The sequence below is a fragment of the Bos taurus genome, chromosome 6, assembly GCF_002263795.3.
Source record: "Bos taurus isolate L1 Dominette 01449 registration number 42190680 breed Hereford chromosome 6, ARS-UCD2.0, whole genome shotgun sequence".
Classification (NCBI taxonomy): domain Eukaryota; kingdom Metazoa; phylum Chordata; class Mammalia; order Artiodactyla; family Bovidae; genus Bos; species Bos taurus.
In genome coordinates, this window is record NC_037333.1 from 59,088,333 (window position 1) to 59,113,786 (window position 25,454).

The window sequence follows — 25,454 nt, forward strand, 5'->3', positions numbered from 1 at the left end:
TTTTTATACATAAATAATTGCACAAAGAAAATTACTTCTTTTCATGATTGAATCCACCAATATCTCTGCAAGTAATAACTATCATCTATTGAGCTTTGACTTTTACATGCTTTCATTATTTTAATTAATCATAAAATAGATATGAATGAATGTATTTGACAGATGCGAAAACTGAGTTTTAGAGGGTTTAAAGTAATTTTCCCAAGGTCACAGAACTTGTAGCTCCTGTTTAGTGTGGTAAAGAAATTTTTTTGTAAAGATAAGCCCATTGATATTATTTACTTTAGATAATGGCAATATAACTCACTATCCAGTTTCTATCAAATTTAAAATGTAAAAACACAGGAATTCCAGTATATGTTGGTTTTTACTTGTTAGTAAAATTCTTGCAAAATGTTATTCTGTTGAGTTGGGAATGAAAACAAGTATTTGTCAGTCATCACATTAAAAAAAAAAAAAAAATCCTGAGACCGACTTTCTTTTGATTTGCCATACACTGTGCCATGGAGTAATGGTCATTCTTTTACTCATCAAATGTCCAAGGGGTGCTCTGTATAAGGGTCTGAGTTTGGTAATGAGGAATACAAGGCTGAATGGGAAACAGAACCTATCTTCAAGAAATTGATGACTTACTAAGGGAGATTATAAATATGCTGTGCTGTGTTGTGCTTAGTCGTATCTGACTCTTTGCAACCCCATGGACTGTAGCCTGCCAGGGGGATTCTCCAGGCAAGTATACTGGAGCAGGTTGCCATGCCCTCCTCCAGGGGATCTTCCCGACCCAGGGATCGAATCTAGGTCTCTCACATTGCAGGCAGGTTCTTTACCATCTGAGCCACCAGGGAAGACCATAAATATGCAAATAATTATAATTAAGCCGAAAGCTCACAAATTCAAAGCATAGAAATGCAAAGGTGGCATTGATTATTTGTGACTGAGATGAAATCACACGTTCTAAACATAAGCATGCTTAGAATTTAGCCATTAAACAGATCAAAGATGCTTTAGATAAATATAAAATATTTGTTTATAATAAATTACAAAATTTATTACAAAAATCTGAGAAATTTAAAAAAATGTAAATTTTATTATTTCCTTAAAGGCTGGTCTTTCATCTAAAGAAATGCCAGGGTTCATCTTATTTATCTAAAAGATTAAGCAGTAGTATTTCACCATTCTTCATATTCACCTAGCATTTTAGAGAATTAAATATTGTAACAAAACCAACAGAAAGATTACAGAGAGCAGAATGTGACCAGGAGTAGCATCTTGCTATTTAAGTTACATCAAGATACTCAATAATTCAAAGATTCTTAAATTTCTTCTTTAGAATTAAAAGATACACGATCTGAAATAAGAATAGCATGATAAACAATCCGTTTATCCAATGTTTTAACCTAATGCTTATGTCTCACTCTTTAAAAGATGTGTTGTACTTTTCCTATTGGCTTAGAATTTAAACCAATAAGGAAGGAGGGAATCTTTATAAATATTCACAAACGAAGGCTAGCATTGTGAATGTTGAGTAAAGACTGCTTTGTTCCTTATTAGAGTCTGATTTTCTGAACTTTTATTTATGTTTTTCTTTCATTGATATACTAAGCAAACACTTCCCCCCCGCTTTCTTCCTGGGTGATGATATGTTTTCCAGTGTTAAGAATACTTTACTTCTTATTGTTCAGACCTAAGAATGTGATAAATCCTTAACAATGATCAGAGGAAAAAACAAGAAATGCCAGTTTTTAGTATCGTGCTGAACATATTTCATATGAACAAAATTAACTTTCTAGATTTGTTTGAAGTTTATAATTACTAGGATTCTTTCATTCCTCAAGTGGCATATAACACTGTTATTAGTCTCTTTTAATGGCTGTTAGGAGGCAACATAATGTTAAGGTTATATAGATATTGCGATTTGGGGTACTTTGTTAACATTTTTGTGTTTCGAAATTAATAAAAGCAATAACAGAGGTATTTGCATTGTAATTTCTAAACAGGGGCTCAAGGAAACTTTTCAAAAATACAAAAATCACACAAAGGGGGGGTAGAAATCCTTCCCAGTGTGGTTGGTTTCATTAGAAAATTGACCATCCCGAGATCTCTGCTTAAATATTTCGAGATTCTAAAAAAAAAACAAACCCTAGAATGTTTTCTTTAGTTAAGTGTTCCAATTAGACCTAAATGAAGATAAAAATTCACTTACATTTCCTCCCAAATTTCCATTCAGTTTAAAGCAATTACTATAACAACATCGACAGACTGTCTCTTCCATGTCTGTCCGGGGACTATTTCGTTTCTCTACGAAAAACACTGACGACGGAACAAAAAGTAATTGCAAAGAGAAGGGAACAGAGGGCGGGGCAAAAAACGAATTTAACCATAATCACCACTATCAGAAAACAAGGGGGAAAAAATTCGTGTACCCGAAAACACTGAACATTTCACGATAGAACACATAGCAGGAAACCAAGGAAGGTAGAATTTAGGAGGAAAAAAAAATGGAGCAGGCTTGGGTGACAATCTAACAACACAGAGATCGCAAAAGCGAAGAAAACCTCCTTCCTTTTTCTCGGCACCTGAAAACTGAAGCTCTAAGCAGGGCAAAGGTCAGCGCCTGCGGTCCTACGTTGCAAACAAGCTCTGTTTTTTGTGCTTCCATCAGCTTGTTCAGAAGGCACATGGGCCGCGCCGGTTGGTGCTAGGCAGACCTCCGTCCCTGCCGCGACCGCGGCCAACCTCTTTGTCTCCCGGCTCCAAAGCGGCCACGCTGCGTCCGACTCCCGAGCGCGCAGAGGGGCAGCGGGCCGCGCGCCCGGAAACCTCCCGCGGACAGCTCGGCGCGCGCGGAGGCGGGGTTCGCGCGCCAGCCGCCGCCGTGGCCTCGCTCGCCCAGAGTCAACTGCCCAGTTAGGCTACGCCGAGGCCGCCTGGTCCGCCTCGCGGTCGTTCTCAACTTGCCGCCGGGACCCGCGACCTGGCGGGCCCGCCGCGACCAGCGAGTACGACCTTGTGTTTCTGTTTTTGCTTTTGGGGGATTGGGAGAGAGTGAAAGAGGCTTTAGGCACGGCTGTGGTTATCGCGCAGTTTATTTCCGCAGAAATTTCAGGCCCCTATTGCTGCGTTCCCTAGCTCACAACGACTCCCGCCTTCCTCGAAACCCCGACACATTGGAAAGGGCTTGCTCCTCCGTGTGACCCCATGACAAGGGAAGGGAGAAACACGTCAGGCTTTCGCTCGAGGCGGGGGAGGGCGGGCCCGATAAGGCAGAATGGGCCAGGCCGGGACCTGCTCACTGAGGGGAGACGGAGAGGCGGGAGCCTGCGGGCCGGGGTCACCGGGGCCACCAAGGCGGGGCGGGCCGACGCGCCCCACCTGAGCCCGAGAACGAACCAGAGGTCGCGGCCCGAAGCCGGCGGGGGCGGGGGAGGCGGAGAGCAGCGATCCACCTGGGCGACGTGGCAGCCCTTCCCTGCTCTCCGAGACCCCTCCCCATTCGGCCGCCCACCCGCCCTCTCGCGGCTGGCTGCTGTGAGGCTGCTCTTCCCCGGCCGGACGGAGAGCGGCAGTGTCTCCCCGCCAGGCGCCCGCCGCGCGTCTCCCCCCGGCGGCCGTCGCGCTCGCCAGCCCTGCGCCGCGCCGGAGAGCGCTGTGGTGGCGGCGGGAAAGGGCTGCGGACCCGCGGCGCCGCGTCGCACACTCGACGACGCGGCCCCGGCCTCGACGCCCTCCGCCTGCTTCTGGAGCAGGTAAAGGCGGCGGGTGGGAGGCGGAGCGGCGGGGCTGGGCTGAGGGTCGGGAAGAAGGGGATCCCGGGGTCCCCAAACCCGAGCGGAGGGCCTGAGGCAGCAGCGGGAGGCGCTGGGACGGAAACCCCAACCTCCGGACGTGGAGGTCCGGCGCGGCGGTCTCCAGTCCGGCCCGCGGGCCCGGTCGCCCGGGCGGAAGGGAAGTGAGGCGTCGGTGAGAGGCGGGCCCTGGCTCGCCGCCCGAGGTCGGGTGAAGGCGGAGGCAGTGGCCGCTTTCCTGGCTTCCCGGCCCCAGCGGGCCTCTGGGCCCTTGACACACCCCTCTCGCCCCCCCGGGGCTTCCCTGTTAGTTCCCGTTGGGACTTGACCTGGCGGCCCTCCGAGCTCCTTTGGCTTTCCCAGGCGGAACCTTCTTGGAACTTGGGGCCACCCTCCGGAGCACGTAGCCCTAGCACAGCCGTTTTATTTACTCACTTCAAATCCAAACAGCCTCTCACTCTGCAAGTTCTGATTTTGGGTACTGTGGGGAGGCATTCCCGGTTACTGGTATCTGTGTCTCTTTGATCGTCGTCCATACCACCCTCCCCCACGGCAACTTTGATCCTCACTGACTCCCTCCTTGAGCCCTACTGTGACCCGGACTCTCCAGAGAGGTCCCTTTGAAAATCCGTCTTAGGTAGAGTAAGTCATCCGACCCGGGGCAGTTTATTCCTTAAGCTCTTTTGGTTAAAACGTGGTATTTTTTTTTTTTTTGATTTTTCTTTTTTCTCTCTCTCTCTCTCAGAAAGAGAGAGTAATTTTAAAAAGTGTAAATGCCAGATCACGCTCAGTGTTGGCTTGGAAGAATCTTCTTTTCTGCAACAGTCTTTAGAACTAGAATTTGATATTTGTGGCAGGGACAGGTTTGTACACATTCTCGCCATGCAGTGGTTGTAATGTCTCTATAGCACAATTCTGACTTCAAGACAGGATTGGCTGGTTTTTCTACTCGGCATCTTTAAGCCAATCAAGAAGCGCTGCTTGCCTGGAGACTGGATAACTCAGAAAAGGTGGGGATTGGTTGAGCTCAGAGAAGAAAATCTTGGAGATGAACCTGGCTTCTCAGAAAACAGTGGCTGATTTGCAGCTGCCTCTCGCCCCCCACTTAAAAAAATGTTTTGTTTTTTTTTTTTTCATCTTAACAGCAGCCTTTTCATTCTGTTTTTATTATTTCCATTGTTTTTCTCTCAAACGCCTGGCTCTCTTTTGTAACTCATTTTAACCCTCATCTTTCAATTTTCAATGAAATAATTCTTAAAAGCGTTAAGAAATGTAAACGTCATGTGTTTGTGTTTTGATAATCAAGGTGGTTCAATTTTCTTTGCCCGTTTTGCAAGGTCAAATTAAATAAACATTTTTTTGTTCCTTTGCCAGAGCTTTATTATTCAAGTGGCCGTGCTAGGACGGCGGGGTGTGGGGGCTACGGTGATGGAGATGGTGAAAAGAATAGGAAAGAAATGGCTGCTTTTCCATAAGAATACTACACTTTAGTTCATGAAAAAAGACGTATAAAACAAAACCCGGGACAAATCAGCATTTAGTACTTAACGAATGTCAGTTTGTGCACCTGTTGACTTTAGCTGCTTTGAAGGGGGTAGCAAAGAGGACTAAATACTGGACTTCATAGAAAAATGGGGCTTAAGTTATGGAATGTTTTCTCTTTATTGAAGTAGGCATAGTATCCGTACACAATAGAGGCTAAATAAATAGTGTCAGTGAAGGGGCATTTTTTTTTAATACTGTGTGAGGATTTTCTCTTAAAATCTCCCTTTTCTTCATGATTATCTATGGTTATGCATCTTTTGATATGCAAAGCAGTAACCATTTATAAGTCAATGTGAATTTTAGAAAAGAGCTACCATCTTTGCCTTTCTTCTATTCAGCTTTTTATATGCAAACTCACATTGTAAGTCTTAGGAAGAATTTCAGTTCATCAGATCAAACATTGGATCTTAGCAGATCACATTAAATGCCTGTGGTAGTAGTTTTATTAGGAATTAAAGAAGAGATTGAATTTTTAATATATTTACAATGCCAGACAATGAGTAAGCCAAATGTCATTAGGATTATATCTGGACTCTTAACTTTTAATAATGATCCTTCCATCTTTTATTGGATTTTTGTAGCTGTATCATTTAATCTCACAATGTTACTTTAATATGATATAGTATTAGAATGAATTTCCCCCATGTGTCTTTAAAATTTTTTTAAAATATGTTCACTCTATTTATTAAATTTAAGAATTAGCTTGGGAGACTGACATGAATAATATTTAATTTTTTTTTTGTTCTGAAGCAGGCTATCTTTAAAAATTTTTTTTCTTTTGTCTTCGAATTTGTTTCTTCTGGCTGTAGTGTCTTCACTGTTCTCCCTGCCTTACCCCTCTTAAACTCTCTGCTGACCTTCACAATTTAGGTGGTATATGTTGTAAAGTTTGCTTTGCTTTCTTCCCCCAGCAGAGGTAATCACATACTCATCATCTTACCTCTGAACCTTTAATGTAGTATTTCCACTATCCACTTACTGCTATATGGAACTACCCCTTCCGAATAGTAACTGTGAGTTTCACTGAATTTTACTCATTTTTTCCCCCTTAATTCTAGTTCCAAAGCTATAGTTGTGTAGGTATTAAATAAATATTGGCATGAATAAAGGAGATTTTTTTTTTCTTTTTTTTTTTTGACCTTGCTGCATGGCATGTGGGATCTTAGTTCCCCAACCAGGATTTGAACCCGAGCCCCCAGCAGTAGAAGTTCAGAGTTAAAGAAGATATTTACTCTTAAAAAATATTTCTCCCAGTTACTATCTGTATGTAGATAATTCTTATGTCTCCAACCCAGAGCCGTTTCTTGATAAATTGACTCAGGTTATCGTCTACCTTCATAACACGTTCATTTGTATTTCACAGGTGACCCAGACTGAGCATATCCCAAACTATAGTGATTATCAACCTTCCCTTTCCCAGCCTCAAACCAAAAATATGAAACAAACTACCTCTTCTTCCTAGGGGAACATTATAAGAGATAATGCATATGTGGTAAGAATTTGATAAGTAGTAGGCACTGCTAATAATAACTTGGCAGAAACCTGGGCTGTTCCTTTTCTTCTTTTCATTTTCTAATAGATCACTGAGCCCTGTTGGATTCTTGCTCCTTAGTATCTCTCCTTTTTTTTTGGCCACATTGTGAGGCCTACAGGATCTTCATTCCCTGACCTTCACGTTCCCTGCAGTGGCGGCTTGGCGTCTTAACTACTGGACTGCCAGGGAAGCCCCGTCTCCTTAATCTCTCTTGAATCTGTATCTTTTTTCCATTCCCAGACTACTATCCTACTTAGTGGTCAGCATCATCTCTTACCTGGATTGCCACAGTAGCCTCCTAAGTGGTTATCCCTGCTTCCAGTCTTGCCTTCCCATCTACTTTATCCCACTGTTGCTGGAGTAATCTAACACATTTAAACCCTTAACTCCTCAGCTCAAAACCTTTTTTGTGTGTATGGCTTTTCATTGCCTTCAGGTTAAAGTCTGAACTTCTTAATTTGGCTTTCAGGATCATGATCTGGCATCTGTTGACTTCTTCATCCTGTCACTTTTTCCTTTTGCCCTCAATTTGCTAGTCATATTCAGTTACTTCATCTCTCTCTCAAGATGCCAAATTTGTTAAATCTACTTGAGTACAGAAGCTTTCCTCTGTCTAGAACGTCTTCCTTTGCTCCCTGCTTCCCTCCCCTTTGGTTTTGTTAACTCATACTTATTTTTCAGATCTCCATAGAGGTGATGCCTCTCCTGGGAAGCCAGTCCTCTACTTTCCCTAGCATTCTACATTCTCATTGTAATTGCTCATTGTCATCTCACCGTGTCCTGGTTAGAGTGTAACAAAAGAAAGAAGTAAACTGACTACCTTAAACCATGACATGAGGAATTTCCCTGGCTTTCCAGTGGCTAAGACTTCTCCCTTCCACTGCAGGGGGCATGGGTTGATCCCACATCCTTGAACTAAGATCCCACATGCTGTAGCCACAAAAGAAAAGAGATGTGGTTTGCGTAGATTGTATTAAAAGGGAATTAAATAGTAATATTGGGGTTTACCTAGTAGGGAGGAGAAAGACCTATCTGATAGATGCAAGTTTTCTAAGTAGGAAAGGCATACTTTGTAGGTGCTTTTACAGAAAAGATGCAGATCTTAGTTCCCTGACCACGGTCAGAGTTGGCAGTGAAAGTGCAAAGTCCTAACCACTGGACTCTCAGGGAATTCTCAGTCCTTCCTGTACTTATCATCTGTGACACTGGCACCATCTCTCCTACTCCGGTATGCTTCTCCATATGTTGGGACCTGGTTCCTGAGCACAGACTTATTACTTAGCTACTCCCATCAGAGGCTCTAGATAGATTTGGTCACGTGCCTGTCCCTTGACCAATTCCTGCAGCTGAGGGGAAGAGGTATATGCCTAGTTCAGCCTAAGTCATGTGATGTGCTTACTTACTTGGCCAGGGGTCTGTTAGCAGAAATTAGGCCCCTGGTGGAGTAAGGGGGAAGGAGTTCTGGGCAGAGAATATTCATTCTGAATCTTAACCACCCTTCTGATTTCAAATTTATTTTCCTAGATATTTTCTTCATGGGAAAGAGATGCCCTGTATTATGGACCTGAGTAGTCAAGCTACTGAAATGGTAAGTCCAATATTTTAAAGAACTAAATTGACTTTTTGTTTTTTGCTGGCATATAACAAATATTTATTAAGCTCTTGTTTGCTAAATAAGAACATATTGTGAGATGCTTATAGACTAGCAGTCTAAACAAACAAGTACACAGATGCTAAGATAGAGGTATATTTAAGGTGCAGTAGCAGCTCTGTGTCGGAGAAGGCAATGGCACCCCACTCCAGTACTCCTGCCTGGAAAATCCATGGATGGAGGAGCCTGGTAGGCTGCAGTCCATGGGGTTGCTAAGAGTCGGACATGACTGAGTGACTTCGCTTTCATGTTTTACTTTCATGCATTGGAGAAGAAAATGGCAACCCACTCCAGTGTTCTTGCCTGGAGAATCCCAGGGACGGCGGAGCCTGATGGGCTGCCATCTGTGGGGTTGTACAGAGTCGGACACGACTGCAGCGACTTAGCAGCAGCAGCAGCACCAGCAGCTCTGTGTAGATCAGACTTCAGGATAGTGGAAAACTTTCGTGAAAGAAAGTTACTTGAGCCAAGAAATAAGGATTGGGTAGGATGGGGTAGAGGAACTTTTGTGTGGAACATGTGTGAGGCACAGAGATGTGAAGTGGTCTACTTTGGGAAACAAATAATTAGATACAGGAGAAGCAGAGGGTACCTGAGGAAGACTAGAGGAAGAGATGAGTAGGGGTAGGTAAGAGGCCAAATCATAGAAGTCCTTGAATGCTTTACAGTTGGAAAGTTGAAACTTGGTCTAGGGAGCTGTAGAGTCACTGAAGCATTTTAAGTTGGAACTCTTAGGACTGAAGTGCCTATCAGATCAGATCAGATCAGTCGCTCAGTCGTGTCTGACTCTTTGCGACCCCATGAATCGCAGCACGCCAGGCCTCCCTGTCCATCACCAACTCCCGGAGTTCACTGAGACTCACATCCATCGAGTCAGTGATGCCATCCAGCCATCTCATCCTCTGTCTTCCCCTTCTCCTCTTGCCCCCAATCCCTCCCAGCATCAGAGTCTTTACCAATGAGTCAACTCTTCGCATGAGGTGGCCAAAGTACTGGAGTTTCAGCTTTAGCATCATTCCTTCCAAAGAAATCCCAGGGCTGATCTCCTTCAGAATGGACTGGTTGGATCTCCTTGCAGTCCAAGGGACTCTCAAGAGTCTTCTCCAACACCACAGTTCAAAAGCATCAATTCTTCGGTGCTCAGCCTTCTTCACAGTCCAACTGTCACATCCATACATGACCACAGGAAAAACCATAGCCTTGACTAGACGAACCTTTGTTGGCTAAGTAGTGTCCAAGTAGATATGTCTGTGAGGCTGAACTCACAGAGACATCAGTGAATAGTCCTGAAGAGAGATCTTAGTTCCCTGCCTAAGAATTGAATGTGGGTAGCCTGGATGACGGAGAAGGCAACGGCACCCGACTCCAGTACTTTTGCCTGGAAAATCCCATGAACGGAGGAGCCTGGTAGGCTGTAGTCCATGGGGTCGCTAAGAGTCAGACGCGACGACTGACCGACTTCACTTTCACTTTTCCCTTTCATGCATTGGAGAAGGAAATGGCAACCCACTGCAGTGTTCTTGCCTGGAGAATCCCAGGGACGGCGGAGCCTGATGGCTGCTGTCTATGGGGTCGCACAGAGTCGGACACAACTGAAGCGACTTAGCAGTAGCAGCAGCCTGGATGAAAACCAGGCTAGAAAATCACTAGACCTTGGTGTCTAGAAGCAAAATGGCCCTGACTCTTGCTCCTGTGTGAAAGCAAGAATGTTTCAAGGAGGCAAAAACTGTATAAAAACAGATAAAAGTTTATTATTAGAGACACAGCACCACAAGTGGGAGAGCACACTTGTTTATTTTAAACTTGTTGATATTAAGACTGAAGTAAGACCAAGCGCGCGCGCACACACAAGGCAGAAATACACATTGGGAGAGTAAGTGTATGAGAAGGAGCACAATAAAGAGGTGATTTAAATCACTTATATAGGATAGTCTTTCAAGGTCTTTGTTTACCTTTGGCGAATTATCTTGTTCCTTTTTCCCATCTGACCTGCCCTAGGACCTTCTCCAACATGTGTGTGCAACTTTTGCTAAGTTGAATTCTACCTCAGAGGCCTGTGGGGGTGTGTCCACACTTACTGAGGAGTGGTGCTCTCTCCTTTTTTGACCCCCCAAAGGAGCCTTCCTACTCATGTGCAGACAGGGAAGTTTTCCTTGACTCAGGAGTGGTTATCTTATTTGTTCACTTCAACAGAGCTCAGCTTTTGCTGGTAGCTTTTATCCTTGGTCTGTCTGAGGGAAACAGAGTTTCAGTTTTACTCTGCTTGACAAATACCAACTGTCCAGCCCAAGGGCCTATCTTATCTCCTACCTCAAAGCAGTTAACTATGTTGGAGTTGGGAGAGAATTCTTAGCTGGAGTCATAGGTATGGAAGCAGTGGGTTTGGATGGACCTAGAAAAAAGTGGTGGAGCAGATGGTTGGGAATAGAACCTGGGGTAGCAATCATACTTGAAAGAGCGAACAGAAGAAAAGAGATCAGTGATGGAAACTGAGAAGGGCAGCCAGAGAAAAACTACTAGATGCAGGGGACAGATTACACTGGATCAAGAAGTCAACAGAAAGTGGCAAGTTGAAACAGTGAATGTAAACTGCTTTTAAGAAACAAACTGCTTAGGAAATACTGGGAGTTTGGACAGCCTGAGTTAAGAATTCTCCTATTAACTCAGTTAAGAATTCTGAGTTAATAATTCAGGGTGCATTGAGAAATCAGATTTCAAACAGTTTTTCCAGTACAGGAATGTGAACTTTTTAGAATTAGAATTTTTAAAGGTAGGAGAGGATAGAGACTTTTTGGTGGGAGGTAGTTGGTAGGAAAGAAATGATTGAGTAGGGCATGGATACGGTTTATGTACAATCAGTCATATTGGGGTGTACAGAGTACATAGGGTATTTTGCGTATAGTTTCTGGAGCTATAAAAATTCAATAAATCTATTTTAGATCATTGATTTTTTTAGCCTTTCTTTTTTAATATATGTATTTGTATGCTCTTCTATGCATGACTATAATTGTATCTTACATATATGGATGTATACTGTTTTTATTTGTTTATAATTTATAGTTATTAATAATTCTTTTAAAATCAGTATTAATATGTAATTTACATAATGAATTTGTCTTTGTATTGATGTATGTTTCTTAATTTTCATATAATTTTGTTTTCTAGTTACATTTTCGCTATTGATTCTTGCATAATTCTCTATGACCTTGAAAATAATATTCTGTGGTTATTGGATTCGGTGTTATTTAGATACTAAGTCAAGTTATACTACATGACTCAAATCTTTTATGTTATTACCGCTTTTTCTCTCCCTTTTCTTTCTCCTTCCTCTCCTCTATGTATGTGTGAGGAGCAGGGTAGTGGCTGAGGTGGGAACCTCCTTGTTATAATAGTTACAGAGAGAGGGCTTTTACTAGTTGAATACAAACTTAGAATTGCTTTATCTTCCTGGTGGATTAGACCTTTTATCTTTGACTTTGATCATCTACATTGGTTATTGGTGATTTAGATATGAGCAGTTTTTAGTATAGTGGTAGAAATGGTAGGGCAAAATCATGTTTAAGAAAGGATGAAGGGGAAGAAATTGAAAACAGTTACTATATGTTATACATATTTTAACTTTTTTCTTGATATACAGGTATTTTATATTTAAATGTGGCTAGATGTGTTTAGTACTTCTTTTTCTTTATGGCATTCAGTTTGTACTTTCTGTAAATGAAACTTTTTAACTTTCTAAAATGAGATATTCATTTGCCTCATGGAACTTATATTTTAGAACAGTGCTTATGGAAAAGTTCGCATGTGATATGATAGTCATTAACCACATGTAGCTATCGAGCACTTGAAATGTAACAAGTATGACTGAGAAACTGAATTTTTAGTTTTACATACTCTTTTTCAAAATTAAACTTTTTGAGATTGTAGAGTCACATAACTTTTTGTTGATTTACACAACTTTTTGAGATTGTAAAGACATACCCATTTGAATGCAGAGTTCCAAAGAATAGCAAGGAGAGATAAGAAAGTCTTCCTCAGTGATCAGTGCAAAGAAATAGAGGAAGACAATAGAATGGGAAAGACTAGAGATCTCTTCAAGAAAATTAGAGATACCAAGGGAACATTTCATGCAGAGATGGGTACAGTAAAGGACAGAAATGGTATGGACCTAACAGAAGCAGAAGATATTAAGAAGAGGTGATAAGAATACACAGAAGAACTATATAAAAAAGACCTTCATGACCCAGGTAATCACGATGGTATGATCACTCACCTAGAGCCAGACATCCTGGAGTGCGAAGTCAAGTGGGCCTTAGGAAGCAGCACTACGAACGAAGCTACTGGAGGTGGTCGAATTCCAGTTGAGCTCTTTCAAATCCTAGAAGATGAATGTTGTGAAAGTGCTGCACACAATATGCCAGCAAATTTGGAAAACTCAGCAGTGGCCACAGGACTGGAAAAGATCAGTTTTCATTCCAGTCCCAAAGAAAGGCAATGCCAAAAAATGTTCAAACTACTGCACAATTGCACTCATCTCACATGCTAGCAAAGTAATGCTCAGAATTCTCTAAGCCAGGCTTCAACAGTACGGGAACCATGAACTTCCAGATGTTCAAGCTGGTTTTAGAAAAGACAGAGGAACCAGAGATCAAATTGGCAACATCCGCTGGATCATCAAAAAAGCAAGAGTTCCAGAAAAACATCTCCTTCTGCTTTATTGACTATGCCAAAACCTTTGACTGTGTGGATCACAATAAACTGTGGAAAATTCTGAAAGAGATGAGAATACCAGACCACCTTCCCTGCCTCCTGAGAAATCTGTATGTAGGTCAGGAAGCAACAGTTAGAACTGGACATGGAACAACAGACTGGATCCAAATCAGGAAAGGAATACATCAAGGCTGTATATTGTCACCCTGCTTATTTAACTTATATGCAGAGTACATCATGAAAATTGTGGGGCTGGATGAAAAACAAGCTGAAATCAAGATTGCTGGGAGAAATATCAATAACCTCAGCTATGCAGATGACACCACCCTTATGGCAGAAAGTGAAGAGGAATTAAAGAGCCTCTTGATGAAAGTGAAAGAGGAGAGTGAAAAAGTTGGCTTAAAGCTCAATATTCAGAAAACTAAGATCATGGCATCTGGTTCCATCACTTCATGGCAAGTAGATGGGGAAACAGTGGAAACAGAGACTTTATTTTTGGGGGCTCCAAAATCACTGCAGATGGTGACTGCAGCCATGAAATTAAAAGATGCTTACTCCTTGGAAGAAAAGCTATGACCAACCTAGACAACAGATTAAAAAGCAGAGACGTTACTTTGCCAATAAAGGTCCACCTAGTCAAAGCTATTGTTTTTCCAGTAGTCATGTATGGATGTGAGAGTTGGACTATAAAAAAAGTTGAGCACCAAAGAATTGACGCTTTTGAACTGTGGTGTTGGAGAAGCCTCTTGAGAGTCCCTTGAACTGCAAGGAGATCATACCACAGTCCTAAAGGAAATCAGTCCTGAACATTCATCGGAAGGACTGATGCTGAAGCTGAAGCTTCAGTACTTTGGCCACCTAATGTGAAGAACTGACTCATTTGAAAAGACCCTGATCCTGGGAAAGATTGAAGGCAGGAGGAGAAGGGGACGACAGAAGATGAGATGGTTGGATGGCATCACCGACGTGATGGACATGAGTTTGAGCAAACTCTGGTAATTGGTGATGGGCAGGGAAGCCAGTTGTGCTGCAGTCCATGGGATCACAAAGAGTCAGACACGACTGAGCTACTGAACTGAGAGTCACATGCAGTTGTAATAAATAATACAGAGAAATTTGTGCTCTTCATCCAGTTCCCCCAATGAAAGAAACATGTGCAAAATGCCTTATGGCATCTCAACCAGGGTATTGATATTAATACAGTCAAGATATAGGACATTTCCATCACCACAAAAATCCCTCAAATTTCCTTTTCATAGCCACATCCACTACTCCCTCTTCCTTCCTCCTCCTCAACCTTTGGCAACTGTTAATCTTCTCTATTTCTGTATTTCTGTCATTTCAAGAATGTTAAGCAAATGGGGATCATGCAATACATGGCTTTTTGGATGGGCTTTTTTTACTCAGCCTAATTCTCTGCAATTTCATCCAGGTCTTGTGTGCCAATAGTAGGTTTCTTTTTATTACTGACTAAACTTCTTGGGATGGAAGTGACGTAGTATGTTTAACTGTGTACTCATTGAAGGACATCTGAATTGTTTTCTGGTTTCTGATTATAATGAATAAAGCTGCTACAAATATTTATGTACCGCTTTTTGGGTAGACCTAATTTTCCATCTCTTAGAAATGTCCATAAGTGCAATTACTTAATTGTGTGGTAGTTCCAGATTTAGTTTAAGAAACTGCCAGACTGCTGTCCAGAGTGGTTTTTTTTATTTTACATTCCTATCAGCAGCATATGAGCCATCCTATTTCTCTGTATCCTTGCTAGGATTTCCTATTGTCATTATTATTTATATTTGCCAACCTAACAGATGTATAAGTATTATAATATCTCATTGTAGTTTTAAATTGCATTTACTTAATGGCTAATGATGTTGAAATTCTTTTTGTACCTGTGTGCCATCTGTATATCCTTTTGGTGAAATCCTCACCCCCCCCCCTCACTTTCTAGTTGAATTACTTGGTTTTTGTTTGTTTGTTTTTACTTTGAGTTTTGATAAAGTTTTTTATATATTTTGGATACTAGTCCTTTGTCAGATACATGGTATGCAAATATTTTCTTTCAGCCTGTCATTTTTCTTTTTATACTCTTAACAAGATTGTTCACAGAGTAAAAGTTTTAAGTTTGGATAATGTATAGTTTAATCAGTTTTTCCTTTTATGGAGCATACTTTTGGTGTTTTTGCCTAGCCCTAGATCCTTAAGATTCTCTTTTTTTCCCTAAAAGTTTTATATTACTATGGATTTAAGTCCTTGATCCATTTTGAGTTTTTTTTTTTAAATAAAGTGTGAGACTTAGGCCAAGATTTTTCTTTTTCTATCTGTGGGTGTCTATTTGCTCCAGTTCCATTTGTTGAAAGGTTATATTTTCTCCATTGAATTGCTTTTTCATTTTTGTCAGATGTCAGTTGGGCATATTCATGTTGGTGTCTTCTGTTTCCTAATCTATAATCTGTTGTCAGATCTGTGTGCCTGTCCCTCCACTGATACCATACAGTTTTGATGAGTGTAGCTTTATAGTAAGTCTTAAAATGGAATCAACAGAATCCTTTTACTCTTTCAAAATTGTTTGAACTATTCTAGTTCCTTTGTCTTTCCATTTAAATTTAGGAATAATCTTGTCCATATCCACAAAAAATCTTCCTGGGGTTTTGATAGGAATTGTGCTAAACCTATATGTCAATTTGAGAAAAATTGACATCTTTACTATATTGAGTCTAACAGCTCATAAATCCATTTATCTACTTTTTCAAAAATTTTGTTAGGTTTATTCAGAATATTTCATTATTTGAGCATTTGTGAATAATATTGTATTTTTAATTATAATGTTCATGTATTTATTGGTAGGATATATAAATACAGTTGCTTTTGTGTATTTATCTTGTATCCTTTGCTGAACTCATGTTGGAGATTTTATTGATTCCTTGGGATTTTACACATAGATAGCTGTGTCATCTACAAATAGAAAAGTTTTATTTTTGCCTTTTGAATCTTTATATCTTTTATTTTCTTTCCTTCCTTTACTTCATAGGCTAGAACTTCCAGCATTGTATTTCATAAGAGTGGTGAGAGTGGACATCCTTGCTTTGTTCTCAATCTTAGGATAAAAACATATAGTATTTTACTATTAAATGAAATGTATTCTGTAGGGTTTTGAGGAAGTTCTCATATATTCCTATTTTTTGGGTAGTTTTTATCATGAATGGGTATTGAATTTTGTCACTTTTTTCCTTAATTTATTCATGCAACTAAGGTTTTCTTCATTAGCCTATTAATATAATGGGTTATACTGATTTTTGAATATTGAAACCTTGTATCTCTAGGATAAACCTCATTTAATAATGGTGTATAATTCTTTTAAAATAAACTGCTGGTTTTTGTTTGTAATATTTTCTAAGGATTTTTATGTCTGTATTCATGAAGGATATTGGTTTGTAATTTTTTTTTTTTTTTTTTCTGGTACTGCTTTGTCTGATTTTGGTATCAGGGTAACAGTACTGACTTGATAAAACGAATTAAGAAGTGTTCCTTCTATTTTTGAAAGAGACTATATATGATAGACTTATCCATTGAAGGTATTTAGGCCTGAAATTTCTTTTTCGGGGAATTTGTAAATTGTGAATTAAATTTCATTAAAAATCATAGGGCTTTTATCTATTTCCTGTTGGGTGAGTTATGATAATTTGTGTTTTTTGAGAAATAAATATTTCATATAAGATGTCAGACTTCTGTATGTACACTGGTTCATAGTATTCTCTTAGTCTTTTGATGTCTGCAGGGTCTAGAGTGATTGTTTTTCTCTTTTCAGTTTCATTCATTTCTCCTTTGCTCTTTATTATTCTCTTCCTTCTACTGGCTCTGGGTTTATTTTGCTGTTCTTTTTCCAGGTTCTTGTAGTGGAAAGTTAAATTATTGATATGAGACTTTTCATCTTTTTTAATGTATGAATTTATAGTTATAAATTTGCTATAAATTTTTGCAATTGCTGCTTTAGCTGTGTCTTACAAATTTTGATATGGTATATTTTCATTTTCATTCATTTTTGTGTATTTTAAAATTTTCCTTGAGACTTCCTCTTTGACCCATAGATTATTTAGTGTATTACTTATGTTCCAAGTGTTTGGAGATTTTTGTATTATCTTTTTGTTATTGATTTTGAGTTTGATTTCATTGTGGTCAGAGAACATACTTTATATGATTTCAGTTCTTTCAAGTTTGTTGAGGTTTGTTTTATAGTCTAGGATATGGTCTATTTCGGTATATGTTATTTGGGTTCTTGAAAAGGATATGCATTCTGCTGTTGTTGAATGGAGTGTAAAAGTGTTGATTAGATCCTTAAATGATGGTGTTATTGAGTTCTTCTGTATCCTTGCTGATCTTATGTCTGTTTACTCTTATTGAGAGAGGGGTGTTGAAGTCTCTAACTATAATTATAAGCTTGTCTATTTCTCCTTTCAGTTTTGTCAGTTTTTGTTTCACTTAATTTAGTAGCTCTGTTTGGTGCCTACACATTTAGGGTTGCTCTGAATTCTTGTCAGATTGATCCTTTATAATTATATAGTGTTCTCTATCTTTGCTGATTTTTTTTTTTTTGCTCTAAAATCTACTTTATCTGATATTTATATATAAAATGTAATTTTACTTAATTTTAACTAATTTAAATTTAAATAGGCACATGTGGCTGGTGGCCGCCATATTGACATTGCAGTCCTGGAAGATGGAGAGAGCTATGACACAATAAATTTAATTAAAAGGTAAATTTTATGGAATGTAGAAGGTGTTAAGGGCAATGGGTGGTTAACAGAAAAGGGAGATTGGGAAAGAAAAAATGGGGAACATGACTTTAAATTAGATAATCAAGGAAGAAATCATTGAATGTGGTACTTGAACAGAGATTTGAAGGGGTGAAAGAGTTAGCAATGCAAATATCTTGGGAAAAAGTATATTAAAGGCCAAAAGTGGAAGTGGACCATAGTAAGAAATTTAGCTTTCACTCTGAGTGATATGGAGAGCCAGTTGAGAATTTAAAGCATACTGTGACTCATTCTGACTTATGTTGTATGAAAATCGTTTTGGCTGGTATATTGAAAACAGACTGTAGGGGACAAGAGGTGTAGAAACAGGGAGACCATTTAGGAGACAGGAATACAGATGGAGAATGACTATAGCCAGGCCAAATGTTTAGAGCAGGTTTCAGAGAAAATATCAGTTGGTTTTAGATAATGTTACATTTGAATTGTTCATTAGATAGATCCAAGAGGAGAAAGCAAGTAGATTGTCAGAGTTCTCCAGATCTATGAGTCCTTGCCCTTGTGGAGCTTACGTTTTGCTGGAATATGGGTAATAAATAAAACAAGTGGATGAAACACATATACTATTTTAGAAGGTAAGTTATATGGAGAGAATTCAAGTAAGAAAACAAGGGTAAGTGGTGTTGGACAACTGACTTCCTGAGAAGGTAACAATTGAGTAATGATAGGAAATACATCTTTTAGATACCTGGGATAATAGTAGTTTAGGTAGAAGGGACCAAATATAAAAGTTCTAAGATGGAGCATGACTGATGTTTGAAGGACAAGGAGATGAAGTATGGCTCGAGTGACATGAGCAAGGGAAAGAGGAATAGGGATGACTGTACCCTGGTGGCTCAGACGGTAAAGCATCTGCCTGCAATGTGGGAGACCTGGGTTCGATTCCTGGGTCGGGAAGATCCCCTGGAGAAGGAAATGGCAATCCACTCCAGCACTTTTGCCTGGAAAATCCCATGGATGGAGGAAGGAGCCTGATAGGCTACAGTCTATGGGGTCGCAAAGAGTTGGACATGACTGAGCGACTTCACTTCACTATAGGCCATTTTAAGGGTTCTGATTTTTATCCTGAGTGTAATGGGAAGCTGGTGGATAGTTTAGCAGAAGAGAGGTGTGATCTGACCTGTGGTTTAACTGAGTCACTCTAGTTGTTGTGCTCAGTAGATTGAAGGGGCAAGGATGGAAGCAAGGAGGTTAAGGGACTTTTATACTAATCCAGGCAAGGCTGTGGTAGCCATGGAAATGGTGAGGAATGATCATATTCTGGATACATTTTGAGGGTTGCATTGACAAAATTGGCTTACTAATTGGATGTGGGATGAGAGGAGTCAAGAATTATTCCAAGATTTTTTACCTGAGCAGTTGGAAGGATAGAGTTGCCTTAATTGAGATGGGAAAGACTAGGAAGAACAAGTGTGAAGTATGTGATAAGGAGCTCAGTTTTGGACATGTGAAGTTTATGATGCCTATTAGACATCCAAATAGGTGTTCATTAGGCATCCTCATTATGAATACTGTGTTCTTGTTTTTTTAAATGAAGTAATTGTGCTGAAGTAGTGTACTCACCATTCTGAAACTATATTACATTTGTTAATATCTTAATTTTTAACATGTTCAATCCTGAAAAACTTGAATATTTTGGAGAGGGAAATTGTGTGACTGCTCTTGGGCTTTGCTGCCCACCAGAGTTGATGGTACTTTCTTAGAGTTGAATAAAGATGTCATTCCAATTTTAGATCTGGAACTATAACTATAGTCTGAGTGTTTCAACTTGCTTTCTATTTTAGGTCCTTTTACTACTGGATTGTGCAAGATATTTAACCCTATTTTCTTTGAGGTATGACTTAAATATCAAACATCTTAAATAAGAAAAGGGAGACATTTTAGTTTTGGAAGTCAGAATGCCAAGGAGAAGGAAAAATCTTGGGGGAAATCCTTTTCGGAAGACCACAAACTCTAAGGAAGTTGTATCCAGTGTTACTAGTCATGAGGAGCCAACCACTACTCTTCCTTCCGTGTATGAGACAAAGGTTGATCAGGAAGAACTCTTCACCAGTGTCTCAGAGATGTTTTCTGATCTGGATCCTGATGTAGTGTATTTGATGCTTTCTGAATGTGATTTCAAAGGTGAGAAAAGTTTAGTTTGAACCCTTTGCATTTTATAAAAAGGTTTTATGTACTATGCCATGACCAGTAGTAATAAAGAAAATGACTACGTTATTTCTATTTTGTTCATTACTTTTTGAAAATCTGCTGTGGGTAAGGTACTAAGTTTAGTATTATGAGGCATGTAAAGAATAAAACATCGTTTCTTCTTTCAAGAAATGTATAGTTCTAGGTATAAGATGTATGTGTAGATTTCATCTTTTATGTTTTATTTCTTTTTATCTTCCCTCTCGAAAAGGTTGGCACTATTGACATTTTGGACCAGATAATTCTTTGTTGTGAGTGTCTTTCCTGGGCATCATAGGATGTTCAGCAACATCTCTGGCTTGTACCCATTAGATCCCAGTGGCACATCCCCTGCCCCACCCCTGCAGTTGTAACAATTAAAAATACCTCTGTATATCATCTTATGTTCCCTGAGGGGCAAAATCATTCCCAGTTGAGAGCCGTTGACCTGGAGTACTCTATGAAGAGAGGGATTTAAAAAACTGTTTTGTTGTACTGCTGTATCTCCAGCCCCTAAATACCAAATGACTCACTCGGACCTCAGTAAATACTTATTGAGTGAAAAGGTAATTATAATTATGGAAATGAGAGCTGATTAAGCATTGAGGCTAATAGACCAGTGTGATTTAAAATTGGCTTTAGGTTGATTTTCCAGCTCTACCTCTTAACTTCTCTGGGTTTCAGTTTTCTTATCTGTTAAAGAGAAAAATAATAGTATGTACCTCATAGGACTTTTTCTTTTTTTTCCCAGTAAGGATTGAGTTTTTGTTTTGTTCTGATAAAGTCTTCAGTGCAGTAAATTATTAATGACTTGTAATAAATTGTTTAGATGTATGTTTGCAGACAGGGGAAACTATCAAATTTAAATGGATGAGTAAGTTAAATATTGATGTTTAATATTGCTATTGGCCATGATTAGTATCAGTAAAATTATTCTAGGTTTGGGGAATTTTGGTAATGGGGTAAACTTCAAATTTTTTTTTTTACATTCCACAGTCTATGATGTGAGCCTATCTTATCTATCCTTTTATGTATGCAGAAAACCAGCTTTCAGCAGTCTACATGATGCTCAGAAATAATAGTGTTTACAATTTTATTTGTGGCTTCAACATATATTTCCTAATTTTGGTGTGTTTAAAATTTATTTTTGCACGTACACTAGTAACAATGAAGAAGTACAAGGAAAATATCAGTATGTTACCCTTACACCCTAACAAAAAACATTTTTCTTTTCCAGGATCTTCTCTATACCTCCTTCATAAATACTGATGTTTTGAGTAGTTTGAATAATAACATTTATGACGTTGTATATTCTACTTTTAAAACTTAACCGAATATAAGTATTTTTTTCAGTTGGCCGCAGTCTTTATATTTTTTAATAGCTTTCTAATATTCTGTTGGGTTATTCTGTTGGGTTATTATGCTCTAATTTATTTAATTATAGCTATGTTTTACATGAATAATTAATATTGCAAAGAACATCTTGGTATGAATAACCTTTTCCGTCTTTTGGCTTTTTCCCGATTCCGAAGTTTTATTTTCTTCTGTCACAGGGTAAGGACAGTTTTTGGCTCTTGGAAACATTTGCTGAATTGCCTACTAAAGAGGTGTGGCATATGGTTACCAGGGGTGAAAGCGGGGGATGGATAAATTCGGAGACTGAGATTGACATATACACACTACTACATATAAAGTAGATAACTAATAAAGACCTACTGTATAGCACAGGGAACTCTTCTCAATACTCTAATGACCTGTATTGGAAAAGAATTAAAATACAGAGTGGATATATGTATATATATAACTGATGCACTTTGCTGTACAGCAAAAACTATAACCCAACATTGTAAATCAACTATACTATACTCCAATAAAAATTAATTAAAAAATAAATTTACCTTATAAAATAAATGTGCCAATTGTAATGACACTAGCACTGTATAAGGGTTTCATTACAGCCTTATCAACATTGAGTGGTATTCTTTTAAGATTTTAGGAATAAGATTTTACTTTTTCTTTAATGGTTTTTTTTTTTTTTAGATAAAGAGAAATGTTAACATTTTTATATATGATTGTTTATTAGTTCTTGTATTGTGTGAATTGTTCGTGTGTTTTTCATTGTTTTATACCATTGTTTTAATTTTTCTCAACACTGTAAAAACTTCTGTGTTTTATGTATATAGTTTGATCTTTTACTTCTTTTTACATATACTGTTTTTCATTATATACACATTAATTTTTTTGGTTGATCTTTTGTGATTTTTCTATCATGTAGTTTTTTCTTAGAAATTCTTCTTATATTTGCTCCCCCCGCCCCGCCTTTTTTTTCCCCCCCTTTTTTCCATGTTTATTGCTATAGTCTTCTAACTGGTCTCTCTGCCAGGCTTGCCCCCTCCAATCCCTCTTTGTTTTTCTTCTTAAGGGAACACTAATTGGGTGCTTACTAGGTGCCAGTCCTTGTGCACAGCCCTTTTTCATGGATTATCTCATTTAATCCTCACAACAACCCTATGAGGTAGGTACTTTTGTTATCCACACATTGCAAATGAGAAAATCAAGGCTTAGGAAAGTTAACTAACTTGTTCAAAGTGTTCATGCCAGCAAGTAGGGATTTAAATGTCATTCTGATTCCTGACCAGAGCTTTTACCTACTGTGCTGTGCTGTTTCCACATTTATCTTCCTTAAGTTAATACACAAAAATAATATGAAAAAGCCTCAGATTTCAGATGCTTAACAATTCTAATTTCTCTATATTTATGTTGTAATGGAGGGAGCTCAGCATTGGAGTCGACACACCAGTCCTGACTTTGTCACTTATTATCTGTGTGACGTGGGCTAAGTTAATATACTTTCTAAACTTCATTTTCTTCATCTCTGTGCTGGGAATACTATAGCTTGTAGTATAATTTGAAGATTCATTGAGACAACAAAACATCTAGCCCAAATGCTATGACAGGTAGTTTCCCTTCAAGTTCCCTTGGAAAATAAAATTAGTATTTCTTACCATGAAATAGAGGACCCTTCCAATTTTACTTGATTTCCCTTTCCAGTTTTATCTCCTTCTCTTATCTGCCATATTACTGTGTACTCGCATTCCAACAAACTCAATAGCTTAAACATGCTGTGTGTTTTTAGGACTGGGTTTGCCTTTCCATTCTGTATTGACAAGTTTCTTTTTGATCTTCCAACTCCCAGTTTACATATCACCTCATGTGAAATCTTTCCTTACTTTCCTATAAGGCTGCTTAGGCATTTGTATATTATTAAGAGTGTGCAGTATTTAATCTATATTATACTATAATTGTCTTCTAACATCTTCAGTTGCTTCCATTAGACTGCGAAAATCCTTCGAGTGTAGTAAAAACTATTATCTTGTTCATCCTTGTACAAAGTATGTCTGATATGTAGTACATGCTCATGCACATTTTTTGTGTTAAGTGAAATTCATAGTATGGACCATATAAGCAAATTAGATTTATTAGAATACTTATTAATAAATAAAATACTTCATACTTAAAACAGCATGTAGTAGGTAAGTATTTGTTGATTAGATCAACTGGTTTTAGTATCTTTATAAACAACCCTAAAGTATACAGTTCCAGATATTTTTCTTTTACTCAATAAATTCATCAGAGAATATCTACTTGATGGCAGTTTATTGGCCTAGTTTATTACTGTTTGTCTGAAAGTAACAACATTGCATGTCTCCATTATTCAAATCTTTCACTATACAGAATTATATATTAGTAAAATGTTAAGTTAAAAATGACTTGAATATTTATAAATTTCTTGACATTTCATTCAATGTAAAGTCAGTATAATTTTATGTGAATTTTAATTAAATCATGTTTTACTGTTTTCAATCCATATAGGTATATTTTATTGTTGTTATTGTTGTTCTTATTGTTGTACAGTTGAAAATGCCATGGATTGTCTATTAGAATTATCAGCCACTGATGCTAAGATAGAAGAATCGTCTTCAACAAACTTCATTGCTTCTGAGAAACAAGTAAATGCAGTGAAATGTGAAATAATGGAAAAATGTCCTCCAAAAGAAGAGAGTGAAGATTCAAAAATGGATTCATTTTTGGACATGCAGCTAACTGAAGATTTAGATTCTTTAATACAAAATGCTTTTGAGAAATTGAACTCTTCTCCTGATAACCAAGCATACTCATTTTTGCCTTTGCAAGATGTTAATAATTTTAGTGACCCGAGTTCATTTGTAAGTTCAGATTCAAGTAATATGACTCCCATTCTTTCTACCCAAAATATGGATTTGAACAATGAAAATTTAGAGCTTTCTGTCTCTGCATTAAGTTCAAATTCCTTAACTTCACATTCAGTTTCAAATGGGTCCAAAAGTTTTACAAAAGATAACACAGTGGCATTGGAAGATTCTCTTCTCAGTAGTTCTTTAAATGCAGATAATGACACTTTGATGGATGGCAGCAACCAAATTCAGAAAGAGCTTTCGGAATCTGAGTGTGTTAAGACTCAGTTCTCTCAAGCCCCTGTAGATTTGGATGCTAATGAGCTTCAGGCTCCTCTAAACCTTGCTGTCCAAAATCCAGGGATTGGTTTAATAGGTACAGGTGGAGATCAGAAGTCCACGTCTGTCCCTGATGTTTTTGTACCTTCTGAAGAATTCAGTTTCCAGCCACACAAACATACTGAACTGCCACCAAAGGGGAAGGATGTGAATTACTGCCCAGTACTAACCCCTCTCCCTCTACTGCTGCCTCCTCCCCCACCTCCACCAATGTGGAATCCAATGATCCCTGCTTTTGACCTCTTTCAAGCCAACCATGGCTTTGTGGCTCCTGTTGTAACCACAGCTGCGCACTGGAGGCCTGTCAACTATGCGTTTCCACCCCCAGTGATTTCTCATGCTTCCCCCACAAAGGTGTGGAGAAGCAAAGAGGGAGCGAGTGCTTACCAGGTACAAGAAGCTCCAGTTTCTCAGGCTGTAAGAAAGAAGACATCATCTTATGTTGGACTAGTTCTCGTTCTTCTCAGAGGCCTTCCAGGATCAGGAAAATCTTTTCTGGCAAGGTATGAGGTTTAATTGAGTTTAAAAAATGAGTGTAATGTGTGAACTTGAATATTTATAATAGCTTGACTATGTGAGATGTTTTTACTTCATAGAGATGTTTACTAATTTTTTTAACTTTGTAGCTAATAGCACTGTTTTCTCCAGAAGTTTTTATTGAATTTTTTTGTCTTAGAATATCATTTTGAGAGACAG

At 38.8% G+C, this 25,454-nt stretch overlaps 2 protein-coding genes across 5 annotated transcripts in view; both read left to right on the plus strand.

Moving 5' to 3' along the window:
• The first annotated feature begins 1,067 nt into the window (after positions 1-1,067).
• Positions 1,068-18,558, plus strand: LOC132345501 (uncharacterized). Its single transcript, XM_059887749.1, has 4 exons — positions 1,068-3,746; positions 8,389-8,452; positions 17,897-17,979; positions 18,473-18,558. The coding sequence occupies exons 1-4, from the start codon at positions 3,199-3,201 to the stop codon at positions 18,474-18,476; spliced, it is 699 nt and encodes a 232-aa protein (XP_059743732.1). The 5' UTR covers positions 1,068-3,198; the 3' UTR covers positions 18,477-18,558.
• N4BP2 (NEDD4 binding protein 2) overlaps positions 18,523-25,454 on the plus strand; it is a 55,855-nt gene continuing 48,923 nt past the window's right edge. For 3 of the 4 annotated variants that reach the window (XM_024993547.2, XM_024993549.2, XM_059887748.1), the window contains exons 1-3: positions 18,523-18,611; positions 19,821-20,160; positions 24,121-25,261. In XM_024993547.2, coding sequence (XP_024849315.1) covers positions 19,935-20,160; positions 24,121-25,261 — 1,367 coding nt within the window. In that variant the 5' untranslated portion in view covers positions 18,523-18,611; positions 19,821-19,934. Of the gene's footprint in view, positions 18,612-19,820; positions 20,161-22,627; positions 22,721-24,120; positions 25,262-25,454 lie in introns of those variants that run through there. The other variant, XM_005207906.5, reaches the window with a different exon arrangement.

Bases quoted from the DNA above. Each gene is read 5' to 3' on its own strand.
- LOC132345501 (XM_059887749.1), top strand. From the start codon at position 3,199: ATGACAAGGGAAGGGAGAAACACGTCAGGCTTTCGCTCGAGGCGGGGG. The intron at 3,747-8,388 runs GTAAAGGCGGCG...TTATTTTCCTAG, and splicing joins TCCGCCTGCTTCTGGAGCAG to ATATTTTCTTCATGGGAAAG. The intron at 8,453-17,896 runs GTAAGTCCAATA...AAATTTAAATAG, and splicing joins GTAGTCAAGCTACTGAAATG to GCACATGTGGCTGGTGGCCG.